Below are 18,159 nucleotides of genomic sequence, written 5' to 3'. Positions count from 1 at the left end.
TTTTCCTTCTTGTTTTAGTCATCTATATTTCTTATGAGGTATCTGTCCTTTGGACAATTCAGGAAGAGTGCCTTTACAAGAGTGAGAGGGGCTGGGTGTGATGGGTCACACCTGTAATCTCAGCACTTTGGGAGGCTGAGGCGGGTGGATCACCTGAGGTCAGGAGTTTAAGACCAGCCTGGCCAACATGGTGAAACCCCGTCTCTACTAAAAATACAAAAATTAGCCGGGTGTGATGGCGTGCGCCTGTAGTCCCAGCTACTCAGGAGGCTGAGGCAGGAGAATCACTTGAACGCAGGAGGTGGAGGTTGCAGTGAGCCAAGATCGTGTCATTGCACTCCAGCCTGGGTGACAGAGCAAGACTCTGTCTCAAAAATAAATAAATAAAATATCTTTATTATCTCTAAAATATTGTCAGTCCTTAATATCATAAAATATGCTGTTATTGTTCAGATATGCCTCATATATGTATGTATGTGTTTTCTTTCTTTTTTTTTGTTTAAAGAGACAGGGTCTCATTTTGTCACCCAGGTTGGTGTGCAATGGCACTATCACAACTCACTGCAGCCTTGGCCTCCTGGGCTCAAGTGATCCTCCTGCCTCAGCCTCCTGAGTAGCTGGGACTGCAGGTGTGCACCACCACACCTGGCTAATTTTCTTTCTTTCTTTTTTTTTTTTTTTTTTTGCAGAGATGGGTCACACTCTTTTGGCCAGTCTGGTCTTAAACTCCTGGGCTCAGGCAATTCACCAGCCTTGGCCTCCTAAAGTGGTGGACTTACAGGTTTGAACCACCATGCCAGACCTATTATTTTCTTTTTACAATTTTTTCAAATTAAGATTCAAACAAGGTCCACACATTGCATTTGGTTAATATGTAAATTAGGATTTTTTTTTAAGACGTAAGATCTTGCTATCTTGCCCAGGCTGGAGTGCAGTGGCTATTCACAGATGTGATCATAACACACTACAGACTAGAACTCCTGGGCTCAAGTGATCCTCCCACCTCAGCCTGCCAGGTAGCTGGGACTATAGGTGCACACCACAGCATCTGGCTTTAAATTTACTTCAATGTGTCATTTTTGCTGCCTCATTTCTCTCTTTCCTCTTTTAATCCTGCCATTTGATTTTATTTTTATGACAGTCTTGCTTCCTCACCCAGGCCGGAGTGCAGTGGCATGATCTCGGCTCACTGCAACCTCTGCCTGCCGGGTTCAAGTGATTCTCCTGCCTCAGCCTCCTGAGTAGCTGGGATTACAGGCGCTCACCACCACGCCCAGGTAATTTTTGTATTTTTAGTAGAGATGGGGTTTCACCATGTTGGCCAGGTTGGTCTCGAACTCCTGACCTCAGGTGATCCACCCACCTTGGCCTCCCAAAGTGCTGGGATTGCAGGCGTGAGCCACTGTGCCCAGTCAGTTATTTATTTATTTATTTTTTCCTGCCATTTATTTGTTGAAGAAATTGGTTTGTTTGTCCTGTAGAGTTTCCTATATTCTGGCAGTTGCTGATTATATACCTATGGTATTGTTTAATATGTCTGCTATTTCCTGTACTTCTTGAAAATAAGTAGTTAGATCTAGTCTTAATTAGCCATAGGTTTGAGGTTGGGGAAAGACTGTTTTCTATACATCCTATTGCATCTTCTGAGAAGGTACAAAATAGCTGGTCATCTCTTTTTGCTTTGTTAAGGTTGATCATGGAGTTCAGATATTGTCAGATGGATCCATCTATTATAAAGTTTCCCATCAGGGCCGGGCGTGGTGGCTCACACCTGTAATCCCAGCACTTTGGGAAGCTGAGGCAGGAGGATCACTTGAGCCCAGGAGTTCCAGACCAGCCTGGGCAACACAGCAAAACTCTGTCTCTACAAAAAAATACAAAAATTAGCCGGGCATGGTGGCACACGCCTGTGGTCCCAGCTACTTGAGAGACTGAGGTGGGAGGACCTCTTGAGCCCAGGAAGGTTGAGACTGCAGTAAGCCGTGATTGTGCCACTGTACTCCAGCCTGGGTGACAGAGTGAGACCCTGCCTCAGATAGGTAGGTAGGTAGATAAGTGATTACATTGTCTTCTAGTTTCCATTGTTTCTGTTGAGAAGTCAGCTGTAAGTTTTATTATTCAATTTAAGATGGTATGCCCTCTCTAGCCACTATTACTTTCTTTATATTTATTCTGCTTAGAGCACTCAGAGTCTCTTGAATCTATGGATTGATTTTTTTTTTGGTTTTTTTTTTTGAGATGGAGTTTTGCTTTTGTCTCCCAGGCTGTAGTGCAATGGTGCGATCTTGGCTCACTGCAAGCTCTGCCTCCCAGGTTCAAGAGATTCTCCTGCCTCAGCCTCCCGAGTAGCTGGGAGTATAGGTGCCAACACCATGCTCGGCCTTCTAAAGTCCTGGGATTACAAGTGTGAGCCACTGCACCCAGCCAGGTTGATTTTTTTTATCAGTTTGGGAAAATTCTTAGCCATTACCTTTGTTTAAAAAAAACAGTTTTTGGCCAGGTGCAGTGGCTCCCACCTGTAATCCCAGCCCTTTGGGGGACCGAGGTGGGTGGATCACTTGAGGTCAGGAGTTCAAGACCAGCCTGGCCAACCTGGCGAAACCCTGTCTCTACTAAAATTACAAAAAATTAGCCAGGCATGGTGGTGCACACCTGTAACCCCAGCCACTTGGAGGCTGAGGCAGGAGAATTGCTTGAACCTGGGAGGTGGAGGTTGCAGTGAGCTGAGATCACGCCACTGCACTCCAGCCTGGGGAGCAGAGTGAAACTCTATCTCAAAAAATAAAAAAATTAAAAAACCAAGTTTTTATTTTAAAATAGTTTTAGATTTATAGAAAAGTTGCAGAGTTAGCGTATACTCCACACCCAGTTTCCCTGTTACTGTAAGAATAGTAATTATGCTATTGAGATAGTTCTTGCTCTGTCGCCCACGCTGGAGTGCAGTGGTGCAACCGTGGCTCACTGCAGCTTTGACCTCTTGGGCTTAACCAGTCCTCCTGCCTCGGCTTCCCAAAACACTGGGGTTACAGGCATCATTTACCGCACCTGGACTCCCTATGGTTAACATCTACATAGTATGGAACATTTATTATAATTAATGAAACAATATTGATACAGTGTTATCAAATAAAGCTTTGTTCTGATTTCTCTAGTTTGTTCCTAATGTCCTTTTTCTGCTTTAGGATTCTATCTAGGATACCACATTAAATGTCTCTTTGGGCTCTTCTTGGCGGTAACAGTTTCTCAGACTTTCTTGTTTTTCATCACCTTGACATTTTTGAGGAGTACTGGTTAGGTGTTTTGTAGAATGTTCCTTCACTGGGATTTTTCTGCTAATGATTAGTCTGAGGTTACAGGTTTTTGGAAGGAAGATCACAGAGGTAAGATGCCATTCTCGTCATATCATATCAATGGTACATACTGTCAACATGACATGTTACTGTTCATATGAACTTTGCCTCCCTGCCTGAGCTAATGCATCTCAGGTTTCTTTACTATAAACTTACTCTTTCTATAACTGCTCGGTGGGTTCACTTGCCCGCTGCCTAGACAGAGCCGATTCATCATGACAGGGGAATTGCCATAGAGAAAGAGTAGTTCACACACAGCCGGCTGTGCGGGAGACCGGAGTTTTATTATTACTCAAATCAGTCTCTCCCAGCATTCGGGGAGCAGACTTTTTAAGGACAGCTTGGTGGGTGTGGAGAGCCAGTGAGCCGGGAGTGCTGATTGGTCAGGGATGAAATCACAGGGAGTCAGCTGTCTTCTTGTGCTGAGTCAGTTCCTGGGTCGGGGCCACAAGATCAGATGAGCCAGTTTATCCATCTGGGTGGTGCCAGCTGATCCATCAAGTGCAGGGTCTGCAAAATATCTCAAGCACTGATCTTAGGAGCAGTGTAGGGAGGGTCAGAATCTTGTAGCCTCCAGCTGCATGGCTCCTAAACCATAATTTCTAATCTTGTGACTAATGTTAGTCTAGTCCCCCGGCAAGAAGGAGGTCTGCTTTGGGAAAGGGCTGTTACCGTCTTTGTTTTAAACTATAAATTAAGTTTCCCCCCAAGTTAGTTCAGCCTACGCCCAGGAATGAACAAGGGCAGCTTGGAGGTTAGACGCAAGATGGAGTCGGTTAGGTTGGATCTCTTTCACTGTCTCAGTCATCATTTTGCAAAGGCGGTTTCATTTCCTCCGTGTTCATCCTGTACTCATTAGGAGGAAATCATCGTGTGCAGCCCACACTGAAAGAGCAGGGTGTTATGACCCACCTCCTCAAGGGCATCGTATCTGTGTCAATTCTTTGGAATTTTCAGCACAGGAAATTTGTCTCTCCTCTCCCATTTATTTATGTATTCTGTCATTTATTTCAACATGGACTCATGGATATTTTATACTTTGGATGATTATTCAATACTACTTTATTTATTTTGTAGTTCTAATTGTTCCAGCTTGGCCATTGAGAGCTTTCAGTGGATTCCTGTGTCCCACTGACTCTACTACTGTGGGTTTCTTTGAGCACTTCCTTACTTCCCAGCACTATCAGAAGCTCCATTGTGTTCATTCCCTACCCCAGCCCTACAATTCAGCCATGTCTCCAAGGAGCCCCTGTTCAGTGTGTTGGAGAATGGCATTAGAGACTAAGCTTGGGGCCTAGAGGTGGCCGTTCTCTTTCAAAGCACTGCTGCTGCCCCTTCCACTCCGCACTCTTTTTAGGATTTAGGTTACATGTATGTTTGGTCTTTTCTCAGTATTCCACATGTCTCTTATGCTTTTTTCTGATTTTTCTATTTCCTCTCTGTGCTTCAGTTTATATATTTTTCTTTTTTCAGACGGAGTCTCGCTCTGTCACCCAGGCTGGAGTGCAGTGGTGTGATCTCGACTCATCGCAACCTTCACCTCCTGGGTTTAAGCGATTCTCGTGCTTCAGCCTCCCAAGTAGCAGAGACTACAGGCGTGAGCCACCGTGCCTGGCCAATTTGTATATTTTTCTATTGGCCTTTTAGGTCAATCATCCTCTTTTCTGTTGCATCTGATCTGCAGTTAAACCCATAACCTGAGTTCTTAATTTCAGTTCTTGTATCTTTCAGTTTGGGAATTTACATTTAGTTTTTATAGATTTCAGTTATCTAGTAAAAGGCTTTATCCTTCAATCTTTTTTAACCCTCCCCACTCTCTTTTTACATTTTAGTCATACTATTTTATTTTATTTTATTTTATTTTTGAGACAGAGTCTCACTCTGTCACCCAGGCTGGAGTGCAGTGGCGCCATCTCTGCTCACTGCAGCCTCCACCTTCCAGGTTCAAACAATTCTCCTGCCTCAGCCTCCCAAGTAATTGGGATTACTGGTGCCCACCACCACACCCGCCTAATTTTTGTATTTTTAGTAGTGACAGGATTTCACCATGTTGACCAGGCTTATCTGGAACTCCTGATCTCAAGTGATCCGCCCTGCTCAGCCTCCCAGAGTGTTGGGATTACAGGCGTGAGCCACTGCGCCCAGCCACAGTAGTTATTTTCATGTTGTTATATGCTTACTCTGGTATCTGGGTCATGTGTGAGTTTGTTTCCATTGTATTTTTCTTGATAATCATGTATATGGCTTTGTCTCTTGGCATGCCTAGTTTGAATCTTAGATATTGCTTAAAAGAATTATAGACCTCCAGATGATATTATTTTCTTCCAGAAAGGACTTAACTCTCTCTTCTGCTGTGCAGGAAGAGTATTGGCCGCTTAGCTTCAGGTACTGAGCTGAATTGAGGTTGGGTTACAGTTTTATCTTTTTAAAAAATTTTCTTTTCTTATGCCAACTCATCTGAGAGTTGTGGTTTTAAAAAGGCCCTATCTTAAATTCATCCCTTTTTTTTTTTCTTTTTTGAGACAGAGTCTCAACTCTGTTGCCCAGGCTGGAGTGCAGTGGTGCGATCTCAGCTCACTGCAACCTCTGGCTCCTGGGCTCAAGTGATCCTCCTGCTTCAGCCTCCCAAGTAGCTGGGACCGTAGGCATGAGCCACCACGCCCAACTAATTTTTGTATGTTTTTGTTGAGATGGGGTTTCACCATGTTGCCCAGGCTGGTCTTGAAGTCCTTGGCTCAAGTGATTCTCCTGCCTTGGCCTCCCCAAGTGCTAGGATTATAAGTGTGAGCCACCGCACCCAGCCTCACCCTTGTTTCTATTTTTTTTTTTTTTTTTGGAGACAGAGTTTCGTTCTTGTTGCCCAGGCTGGAGTGCAATGGCATGATCTTGGCTCACCACAACCTCAGCCTCCCGGGTTCAAGTGATTCTCCTGCCTCAGCCTCCTGAGTAACCGGGATTAGAGACGCACGCCACCACGCCCGGCTAATTTCTGTATTTCAGTAGAGATGGGGTTTCACCATGTTGGCCAGGCTGGTCTCAAACTCCTGACCTCAGGTGATCCACCCACTTCGGCCTCCCAAACTGCTGGGATTACGGGCGTGAGCCACTGTGCCTGGCCCCCTTGTTTCTTAATTGTAGCCCTCCAAGTCTTTCAACCAAGAACCTCGAGTGTTCATTAGGCCTCTGCAGGCCTCTACCTCCAATAGGTGCTGACTTTCAGATCTTGTCTCCTCAGCATAAAACTTTGCTCTTCATGTCAGAGGCTTTTTCCTTAGTGTACTAGTTTCCTGTTGCTGCCGTAACAAATTATCACAAACTCAGTGCTGAAAATGGCACAAATATATTACTTTACAGTTCTGGAGATCAGAAATCCAAAATGGGTTTCATTGAACTAAAACGAAGATGTCAGCAGGGCTGCATTCCTTCTGGAGGCTCTAAAACTGAATCCATTTCCTCGTCTGTTCCAGTTAGAGGCCCCTGAACTCCTTAGCCCATAAGCCGTTTCCTCCAATTTCAAAGCCAGCAGCACAGCATCTTCAACTCTCTGACTCTGACCCACCTACTCCCTCTTTCTTTTGTAAGGACCCTTGTGATTTAGTCATACTAGTTACTTTATTTTATTTTATTCTATTTTTGAGAAAGAGTCTCACTCTGTTGCCCAGGCTGGAGTGCAGTGGTGCCATCTCGGCTCACTGCAAGCTCCGCCTCCTGGGTTCACGCCATTCTCCTGCCTCAGCCTCCTGAGTAGCTGGGACTACAGGCGCCCGCCACCACACCCGGCTAATTTTTTGTATTTTTAGTAGAGACGGGGTTTCACCACGTTAGCCAGGATGGTCTCGATCTCCTGACCTCGTGATCCGCCTGCCTCAGCCTCCCAAAGTGCTGGGATTACAGGCGCGAGCCACTGTGCCCGGCCTGAATTCAGCATGTCTTGAAAAGAAAACCTACCATGTGATACGCTCAGTTCTACTTTCTCCTTTTTTATGGGATCTTCCCTCCAGAATCTGATTTTACCTCCTTAGCTTTGTTAAGACTGCTGACTCTGCTGGGCACAGTGGCTCACTCCTGTAATCCTACCACTTTCGAAGGCCAAGGCGGGCAGATTGCCTGAGCTCAGGAGTTCGAGACCAACCTGGGCAATATGGTGAAACCCCGTCTCTACCAAAAATACAAAAAATTAGGGCCAAGCACCGTGGCTCATGCCTGTAATCCCAGCACTTTGGGAGGCCGAGGCCGGCGGATCACTTGAGGTCAAGAATTCGAGACCAGCCTGCCCAACATGGTGAAACCCCGTCTCTACTAAAAATACAAAAATTAGCCAGGCGTGGTGGTGGGTGCCTGTAGTCCCAGCTACTTGGGAGGCTGAGGTAGGATAATTGCTTCAACCCGGGAGGTTGTGGTTGCAGTGAGCCAAGATTGTGCCACTGCACTCCAGCCTGGGCAACAGAGTGAAACTCCATCTCAAAAAAAAAAAAAAATTAACCAGGCATGGTGGTGCATGCCTGTTATCCCAGCTACTCGGGAGGCTGAGACATGAGAAGTGCTTGGCCTGGGGAGGCAGAGGTTGCAGTGAGCTGAGATCGTGCCACTGCACTCCAGCCTGGGTGACAGAGCAAGACTCTGTCTCAAAGTAAAATTAATAAATAAAAAAATTTTAAAAAGTAAAGACTGCCAACTCTCCTACTAGTTAAATTTTCCCTCAGTAATTTGTTCTTTACCTGAGCAAGGCCCAGATTCTCAGCATCTAGCCCTGTGCCCTGAATTGGCAAATCCTCCAGGAAAAAAATCTGCTGCAGAATATCAGCTTACCTCCTAGAGTTCACCTCTTTCTGGAATTTTGGCTCCTCTAGACCTGTTTGCTTTGGCAGCTCCCTGATTCATTTTATCCAGCTTTTCTTACTGTTCTTGGTGGGAGCATTATTAGCCTGCTACAAACTGTACCATTACACTTTTTCCAAGTCACACCTGTAATCCCAGCACTTTGGGAGGCTGAGGTGGGCCGATTGCTTGAGCTCAGGAGTTTGAGACCAGCCTGGCCCACATGGTGAAACCCTGTCTCTACAAAAAATATAAAAATTAGCCAGGCGTGGTAGTGCACATGTGTAGTCCCAGCTACTCGGAAGGCTGAGGCAGGAGAAACATTGAACCCGGGAGGTGGAGGTTGTAGTGAGCTGAGATTCTGCCATTGCACTCTAGCCTGGTTGACAGAGTGAGACTCCCTCTCAAAAAATAAAAATAAAATATAAATAAATAAAACAATTGGGGTCTCACTATTTTATATTTTTGTCTCAAAAAACAAACAACTCTCTTTCTCTTGTGGTGTGTGCTTGATTCTGCTTCTTGTCATGTCTTCTCACAAGTCTTTTAAGAGTAAGCGATTCCTGGCCAAGAAACAAAAGCCAAATCGTCCCATTCTCCAGTGGATCTGGTTGAAAACTGGTAATAAAATCAGGCACAACTGGAAAGGAGACATTGCAGAACAGCCAAGCTGGGTCTATAAGGAACTGCACGCGAGCTGGTACACATATTCACGCTGTATCAAGGTCACGGCCATCTTACTATAGCAAGCTGAAAACGTCACCACTGTCTGAACAGTTGGACGTGTTTTATTGGGAATATATTTTTTCTCTTTGCTTATATGCCCTGCGATAGTAGGCTGGGTTCAGTAATAAATATGTGAGACCTTTTGTTTCAGGAAAAAAAAGAACCAATATAATATAAGGTATATGTGTATGTTTCTCTGTGGGTATGGGTTGTGAACTGCCTGGGTGCAAAGCCAAGCTTTGTTACCTAGTTGTATGACCTTGTACACTTAATTTCTCTAATCCTCATTTGTCACATTCACTAAATGGGTAAAATTATAGTACCTCATAGGATTCAGTGAGTTAATACACGTAAAACACTTAGACTAGTGAATGGCACAAAGTAAGTGCTCAATAAGTGTTTGCATGATAAATCATACACATACGTTTAATAGAAATGTAAAACATTTGTAATTTTTTTTTCACTTATTATTATTATTTATTATTAGTTTTTGAGACAGAGTCTCACTCTGTCGCCAAGGCTGGAGTGCAGTGGCACAATCTTGGCTCACTGCAGCCTCCACCTCCTGGGTTCAAGTGATTCTCCTGCCTCAGCCTCCCGAGTAGCTGGGATTACAGGCGTGTGCCACGATGCCCAGCCAATTTTTGTACTTTTAGTAGAGATGGGGTTTCACCATGTTGGGCAGGCTGGTCTCGAACTCCTGACCTCAGGTGATTCGCCCACCTCAGCCTCCCAAAGTGCTGGGATTACAGGTGTGAGCCACCATGCCCAGCCTATTTTTTTCACTCAACATTATATTGTGAATAGCTTTTCATGTTCTTGGAATTTTTTTTTTAAGAGCCAGGGTCCTGCTGTGTCTCCCAGGCTGGAGTGCAGTGGTGCTATCTCAGGTCACTGCAAGCTCCGCCTCCCAGGTTCACACCATTCTCCTGCTTCAGCCTCCTGAGTAGCTGGGACTACCGGTGCCTGCCGCCACGCCTGGCTAATTTTTTGTATTTTTAGTAGAGATGGGGTTTCACCGTGTTAGCCAGGATGGTCTCGATCCCCCGACCTCGTGATCTGCCCGCCTTGGCCTCCCAAAGTGCAGAATTGTTTTTTTTTTAAGAGCCAGGGTCCTGCTGTGTCTCCCAGGCTGGAGTGCAGTGGCTGTTCACAGGTGTGATCTTCACATACTACAGCCCTGAACTCCTGGGCTCAAATGATACTCCCTGTCTCAGCCTCCTGAGTTGCTGGGACTACAGGGACACGTCACTGTGTCTTGCAAAACTTTTCTTTAAGGTCTACATAGAATTTCATTGCCAGAAAACATCATTATTTCTTTTTTCTTTTTTTAAAAAATTCTCCCAGATCCTGAGAAATACCATAATTTCATTTACCAATCCAGTCCTATTGGGCATTTAAGTTGTTTCCATTTTTAATTGGCTTTTATTTTGACTAATATTTTTTTCTTATCCAAGAATTGCAGAGAGGAGAATAGCCAATTTCAAGGTAGTTTAACATTCTGTAGAGATATTTCTGGAGTTACAATTCGTTAGAAGACTGAATTCTAGTTCAGAGTTTGCTCCTTTTTCTGGGACTCTATAAAATGATCAGGTTGGACTAAATCTTTTGGGCTCTTTCTGTGCCTTCCTCGTCCTGTTATTGTGCAGGAGCTGAGCTCATTAAAAGTCACACACAAATCTCTAGTATTGATCCCTGTAGCCATCAGGTAGGGTCTGAGGCTGTCAGAGTACCTGGCTGGTCACCTCTAGTTGCAAGCAGCTTCATCTGACTCTAGTTTCTCCGGTTTACCCAGTATACTCTCTGGTACAAATACAATACTCTGTGGCTACCTACCTGTGAAAGGTTTGGAAGTACAGATCTATGAGAATGTATTAAGGAACACTTTTTCTCGTGGCAGATATGTGTCGTTTAGGTCCTTGTTAGATTGTTGATAATTCTTCATTCTTGGATTTTTTAGCATGGCTTCTCGCTGTTTCTGGGATGCTGACACTGACAACTATACTCATGATGTTTTCATGAATGTAAGTGTATTTGGAAACCTCTTTTCCCTTTCTAAGGACGTGGGCACCGCAAATCAAACTATTTACTGTTGATTGGGATGGAAAGACACTGCTGTCTTAGTCATTCATCTTTGACTTGTGAATGAAATGATTTTACTGTTAGTTTTTGTGTTACTAAAGCAGAAACCTAGAGTGCTGCTTATAGGCAAGGAAACTTACATGTTTACATATGACATAATTTTTCATGGGTTTGAATTTCTGAATAGCATATTATTTAGTTAGCATGTTATTTAAACATTATTTTTAGCCACTTCCTCCATAAATCACTGTGTTCTAAAACTCAATCCTGATAATCCTTATTAAAGTAATAATTTATAACTAAAATTTTAAAATCACTTATTTGTTCATTTGAACCAATTTGTTTGCTAAGTTGCAAACAAATGTGGATGGCAGGGATTCCATGAGCAAAGGTCATTTTTTTTTAGTAGTAAAATTTATTACTTTATCTTAAAGCCATTTATTAAAATTAAGCAAAAATAAAGAGGAATCTCTAAAAAGAGGTTTCAGGCCAGGCGCGGTGGCTCATGCCTATAATCCCAGCACTTTGGGAGGCCAAGGAGGGCGGATCACCTGAGGTCAGGAGTTCAAGACCAGCCTGGCCAACATGGTGAAAGCCTGTCTCTATTAAAAATATAAAAATTAGCCGAGCATGGTGGTGGGCACCTGTAATCCCAGCTACTCAGGAGGCTGAGGCAGGAGAATCGCTTGAACCCCGGAGGCAGAGGTTGCAGTGAGCTGAGATTGTGCCACTGTATTCCAGCCTGGGTGACACACACACACACACACAAAAGAGGTTTCATTGAAGTTATTATTTTATATTTACTCCAGAAATGATTGCATCCTCTATTCATCTACTCCCAGGTTGTGAATACATAGAGTCAGAGTTAGAGTAGAACAGAAACTAGATTGAGTAAATTAAGAGAGTGAGACCAGGTGGGGTGGCTCACGCTTGTAATCCCAGCACTTTGGGAGGCCGAGGCATGTGGATCACTTGAGGTCAAGAGTTTGAGAGCAGCCTGGCCAACATTGTGAAACCTCTTCTCTGCTAAAAACACACACACAAAAAATTAGCCGGGTGTGGTGGTGCACGCCTGTAATCCCAGCTACTTGGGAGGCTGAGGCAGGAGAATTGCTTGAACCTGGTGGCGGAGGTTCCAGTGAGCTGAGATTGCACCACTGCATTCCAGCCTGGGCAGCAGAGCAAGACTCTGTCTCAAAAATTAAAAAAAAAAAAAAAAGAAAGAAAAAAGTAAAAAGAAATAAGAGGGGGATTCCATCTCCAGTTCTGTCACTTTCTAATTGAATGACTTCAGGTAAGTCATTGGATTTTTCTCACATTGTATCAGTGACATTAGGAAGCTGAAGTACATTTTCCCAAAGACTGGCTGTGGCTGCCTAAGGATCATCTGGGAAGTTGTTTAAAATATAGACGCTGGGTCCCTATTCAAATAGATTCTGATCAAATAGGCCAGGGGTTAGATCAGTGAATCAGAATATTTAAAAAGTTCCCCATGATTCTGCTGACTGCCAGATATGGACACTGCTTATGTAGATGATTTTAAGGTAGCTTTTAGCTCTAAAATTCTATGGTCTCACCAAGGTTTTATTTTTATTTTTATTATTTTTTGAGACAGAATTTTGCTCTTGTTGCCCAGGATGGAGTGCAATGGCACAATCTCAGCTCACCATAACCTCCACCTCCCGGGTTGAAGTGTCCTGCCTCAGCCTTCCGAGTAGCTGGGATTACAGGCATGCACCACCACACCTGGCTAATTTTGTAATTTTAGTAGAGACAGGGTTTCTCCATGTTGGTTAGGTTGGTCTGGAGCTCCCGACCTCAGGTGATCGGCCCGCCTCGGCCTCCCAGAGTTCTGGGATTATAGGCGTGAGCCACTGCACCCAGCCCCACCAAAGTTTTATTTTATGCTTAACTACCCTAGGGATCAGGGGCTGGACAGTGGGAAGTACTATGTAAATCTTAATTTATCAGCTATCTTTGGGGGAAAAGTCAAGCTAAGAAGATGGTTTTTTTTGCCAGGCACGGTGGCTCATGCCTGTAATCCCAGCACTCTGGGAGGTCGAGGCGGGCGGATCATGACGTCAAGAGATTGAGACCATCCTGGCCAACATGCTGAAACCCCGTCTCTACTAAAAATACAAAAATTAGCCGGGTGTGGTGTTGGGTGCCTGTAATCCCAGCTACTCGGGAGGCTGAGGCAGGAGAATTGCTTGAACCTGGGAGGCAGAGGTTGCAGTGAGGCAAGATTGTGCCACTGTACTCCAGCCTGGAGACAGAGCGAGACTCTGTCTCAAAAAAAAAAAAAAAAAAAATGCATCTTGTTTGTTTGTTTTGAGACGGAGTCTCACTCTGTCACCTAGGCTGGAGAGTGGTGGTGCCATCACGGCTAACTGCAACCTCTGCCTCCCAGGTTCAAGTAATTCTCCTGCCCCAGCCTCCCGAGTAGCTGGGACTACAGGTGCATGCCACCACGCTCGGCTAATTTTTGCATTTTTTAGTAGAGACAAGGTTTCACTATTTGGTCAGGCTGGTCTCCAACTCCTGACCTCAGGTGATCTGCCTGCTTTGGCCTCCCAAAGTGCTGGGATTACAGGCATGAGCCACTGGGCCTGGCCAAAAAATGCATCTTTAGATGATACAATTCATTCATTCAACAAATAGTTCTGAGCTCCTATTATGTGTCAGCTTCTGCACCTGAGGGGCTAGGGACAAAATGATGAATAAGACAGGCATGGTTTCTGCCTATTAACATCCAGTGGGGGCCACTCAATACTCAAATGAACAAATATGTAATAAAAAACTTTAGGCTGGGTGTGGTGGCTCACGCCTGTAATCCCAGCACTCTGGGAGGCCGAGGCGGGTGGATCACCTGAGGTCAGGAGTTCAAGACCAGCGTGGCCAACATGGTGAAACCCCATCTCTACTAAAAATACAAAAACTAGCCGGGCAAGGTGGCGGGTGCCTGTAGTCCCAGCTACTTGGGAGGCTGAGGCAGGAGAATTGCTTGAACCCAGAGGGCGGAGGTTACAGTGAGCCAAGATTGCGCCACTGCACTCCAGCCTGGGTGAGAGGGCAAGACTCTGTCTCAAAAAAAAAAAAAAAGCACTTTATTTGGGAGATTCCAGGAAACATTAGTAGAGGCAGAGGAAATGAGAGAGGAGGGAAAATCATGTGGTATTGAGCGGAAAACTGCTGGATGACAGGGCTCAGTCCTGTTGGAGAACTCTGGGTGGTGCTGTAGAACAGGGCCACTCACAGTGGGGTGCACAGACCAGCACCGCTCTGTGACCTGTTTGTTACAGGTCCATGATGAGGTAAACAATACACTGAGTATAAGGGTTGGTTTAGAAACTCTTACAGCAATTTGACAAAGTAATCTTTTGTGCAGTGAATCTAAGAAAAAAATTGGGGCTGTATTTTGTATGTTCCTTTTTTTCATTTCATGTTCTGAGTTACCTATTTTTATTGCATTTTACAAAAGCATCCTTCCATGAAGGACCGGAAGTTAAAAACAAAGCAGGTCCTTTATCACAGCACTGTCGCAGAACACAGTTCAGAGTTATCCACCCAAGGAGCCAGGGAGCTGGGCTAAACCAAAGAATTTTGCTTTTGGTTAATCATCAGGTACTTGAGTTGGAATTGTTTTAATCCCATCATTACCAGGCTGGAGGTGAGGTTAGTGGTGCAGGAGTTGCTGACGCAGGTGGAAATCTTGTAATAAATGCCTAAAAATGTTTTAAGCAATTTGACTGGGCTCTGGAAAGCATTTTGTGATTCTGAACTAAAAGGTGGACAAGTAAATTTTATCAATTAAGAACAAACACCCAGAGACTATTTCTCTTATCCAGAATTTATGACAAGGTCCTGTTGTTCTTATTATCAGTGATACTTATAATATGGTTTCTTGGGATGAGTAATGGAGTTTACTCCAAGAAACTCAAAGCATTTCATACATTATTTCTGTGATAAATCAGGAAATATGTGAATAATTATTTTATGAATATGTATTACCTAAAGTTCATTAGTTCACATTTTATTTTTGCATTCAGAAAATCTAATTCTTTACCCATCCTAACCTTTTAGCAAGCAATTTTGTAGTCACCCTCAGGCAAGCAATAGTGTAGCTATACTCTGGAAACCCTTCACTTCTTGAAGAAGGAAAAAGTCTTCCTGATTGAAAATTGGTGGCTGGGTGAGGTGGCTCACGCCTATGATCCCAGCACTTTTGGAGACCAACATGGGTGGATTGCTTGATCCCAGGAGTTCAAGAACAGCCTGGGCAACATAGTGAGACCTCATCTTTACAAAAAATAAACAAAATTAGCCTGGTATGATGGCAGGCACCTGTGGTCCTAGCTACTCTGGAGGCTGAGGTAGAAGGATTGCCTGAGTCTAGGAGGTCGAGGCTGCAGTGAGCTGAGATCACACCACTGCACTCCAGCCTGGGTGATAGAGTGACACCCTGTCTCAAAAAAGAAAAAAAAATTGGAAAGATCTGAGATGGTGTTAGTTTCAGTTGTCTGTGCTGCTCTCATTCCCTCTTTAGTACTAACATTCTGGATGTGTGTGTGTGTTGTATTTATTTTTTAGGACAGTTTATTCTGCGTTGTAGCAGCATTTGGCTGTTTCTACTACTGAATGAATCTTTGGAAAGCTGGTAAAAGACATGACCATGAAGAAATCTGAACTTTTTAATATTGTTGACAAAATAAAGATGTTAGTAGTTTGACAACTGAATCTGTTGTGTTTTAGGCCTTATATTTTTAATGTTTTGATTTTGTTACACTATGTTCTGTTTCTTTCTTTCCTTCTTTCTTTCTTTCTTTCCTTCTTTCCTCTCTCTCTCTCTGTCTCTGTCTCTCTCTCCCTCTCCCTCTCTCTCTCTTTCTCTCTTTCTTTTTTTTTTTTTGAGACAGAGTCTCTCTCTGTCGCCCAGGCTGGAGTGCAGTGGCACAATCTCGGCCCACTGCAACCTCCGCCTCTTGGGTTCAAGTGATTCTTCTGCCTCAGCCTCCCAAGTAGCTGGGACTACAGGCAAGTGCCACCACGCTTGGCTGATTTTTGTATTTTTACTAGAGACGGGGTTTCACCATATTGGCCAGACTGGTCTCAAACTCCTGACCTCATGATCCGTCCATTTCAGCCTCCCAAAGTGTTGGGATTACAGGTGTGAACTACTGCGCCCGGCCCTACTATATTCTTGTTACACTGGAACACAGAGAAAAAAGTAGGGGAAAAGCCATTTCAATTGTTCAAACATAACCAATGGTAAAACTTTTGGTATATTTTCTACCAATGTTTTTTATTTCCAAGGTTTAAAAAACATATAATTTTGTACCCTCATTTTTCATTTCTCATGATGTTATGAACAGTTTTTATGTCATTTTATTTGCATTATGATTTTAAGATGCATGACTTAATAGCGGCATTTATTTCAATAGGTTATACCATATTGTTATTTTTGCCAGTTCCTTATTGAGGGTCTGCTTATTTCTGATTTTTCACTATTATAAAAAATAAAGACATGGCTTTATTTGTGCATAAAGCTTTTTCCTACATCTTTAAAATAACTTTTGAATTTATTTATTTTTATTTTCAGAGAATGGGCCTTGTTCTGTTGCCCAGGCTGGGGCACAGTAGCGGGACTGTAACTTGCTGCAGCCTTGAACTCTTAGGCTTAAGTGATCCTGCCACCTCAGCCTCCTGAGTAGCTGGGACTACAGGCATGCCAACACACATGGCTATTTTTAAAAAATGTTTATTTTTATTTTTTTATTTATTGAGACAGAGTGTTGCTCTGTTGCCCAGGCTGGAGTGCAGTGGTACGATCTCGGCTCACTAACCTCTGCCTCCTGGGTTCAAGAGATTCTCCTGCCTCCCGAGTAGCTGGGATTACAAGCAGGCACCACCATGCCCACCTAATTTTTGTATTTTTTTTTGTACAGATGGGGTTTTGCCACATTGGCCAGGCTGGTCTCAAACTTGTGGCCTCAAGTGATCTGGCCTGCCTTGGCCTCCCAAAGTGCTGGAATTACAGGTGTGAGCCACCACACCTGGCCAGTAATTTTATTTTATTTATTTATTTTTTGAGACAGAGTCTTGCTTTGTCACCCAGGCTGGAGTGCAGTGGCGCCATCTTGGCTCACTGAAACCTCAGCCTCCCAGGTTCAAGAGATTCTCCTGCCTCAGCCTCCCAAGTAGCTGGGATTACAGGCATGCGCCCCCACGCCTGGCTAATTTTGTATTTTTAGTAGAGGCAGGGTTTCACCATGTTGGCCAGGCTGGTCTCAAACTCCTGACCTTGTGATCCGCCCATGTTGCCCTCCCAACAGTAATTTTATTTTTTATAGAGATGAGGCCTTGCTATGTTACCCAGGCTAGTGTTGAACTCCTGGCCTCAAGTGATCCTCCTGCTTTAGCCTCCCAATATGCTGGGAGTACAGGCATGAAACACCATGCCTGGCTGCTTTTTCCTACATTTTGAATTGTTGCCTTCATCTTTCTCACGCAGTGTTTTTGCTCAGCTCTTGCCATCCTATGTCTTACATAGCTTATTAGCCTAAACACCCATCCATTTTCTTTGTCCACAGTGTCAGGGTCTTATGAAATTCATCCTCCCTTAAGACTCTGAGATTCTGATGTTGGTTACTATCTCAACTCTATTTTTGTAGTGATGTTCCCCCTAGAGGCCCCGGTGTCTTCTCCAGCTAACTGTCCTTATTTGGGGTACCTTAGTCTATCCGCCATGTTCAAAGACATATTTGAAATTCAGGTTTAAATCCTTTTTCCCCCTGGAGGCTCCAGCAGATGCAGTTATACCCATCCTCTTTCTTCTCAGCCACTTTCAAGTTAAGCATGTAGACCAAGCTTGTCCAAGCCGCGGCCCAGAACAGCTTTGCATGCGGCCCAACACACATTTGTAAACTTCTAAAACACATGAGGTTTTTTTTTTTTTTTTTTTGCGATTTTTTTTTAAGTCATCAGCTATTGTTACTGTTAGTGTACTTTATGTGTGGCCCAAGACAATTCCTCTTCTACCAATGTGCCCCAGGGAAGCCAAAAGATTGGATACCCTTGATGTAGACAAAAAAAGCAAAATAAAATAAAAAAAGCAAAGCAACAACAATAACAACAGAAAGTTGACTGGGCGCGGTGGCCTGTGATCCCAACACTTCGGGAGGCT

At 44.0% G+C, this 18,159-nt stretch overlaps 1 protein-coding gene across 3 annotated transcripts in view; it reads left to right on the top strand.

The window, feature by feature from the left end:
• DYNLT2B (dynein light chain Tctex-type 2B) overlaps positions 1–15,713 on the top strand; it is a 32,716-nt gene extending 17,003 nt beyond the window's left edge. Inside the window, exons 4-5 of one of the 3 annotated variants that reach the window (XM_024355248.2) lie at positions 10,855–10,918; positions 15,572–15,713. In XM_024355248.2, coding sequence (XP_024211016.2) covers positions 10,855–10,918; positions 15,572–15,637 — 130 coding nt within the window. In that variant the 3' untranslated portion in view covers positions 15,638–15,713. The other 2 variants (XM_024355247.2, XM_024355246.2) reach the window with 2 other exon arrangements.
• Positions 15,714–18,159: the final 2,446 nt, after the last annotated feature.

Source organism: Pan troglodytes, chromosome 2 (genome assembly GCF_028858775.2).
Source record: "Pan troglodytes isolate AG18354 chromosome 2, NHGRI_mPanTro3-v2.0_pri, whole genome shotgun sequence".
In the NCBI taxonomy this organism is placed as follows: domain Eukaryota; kingdom Metazoa; phylum Chordata; class Mammalia; order Primates; family Hominidae; genus Pan; species Pan troglodytes.
Note: the sequence above shows the minus strand (reverse complement) of the source record. Positions and strands in the feature narration are given on the sequence as shown.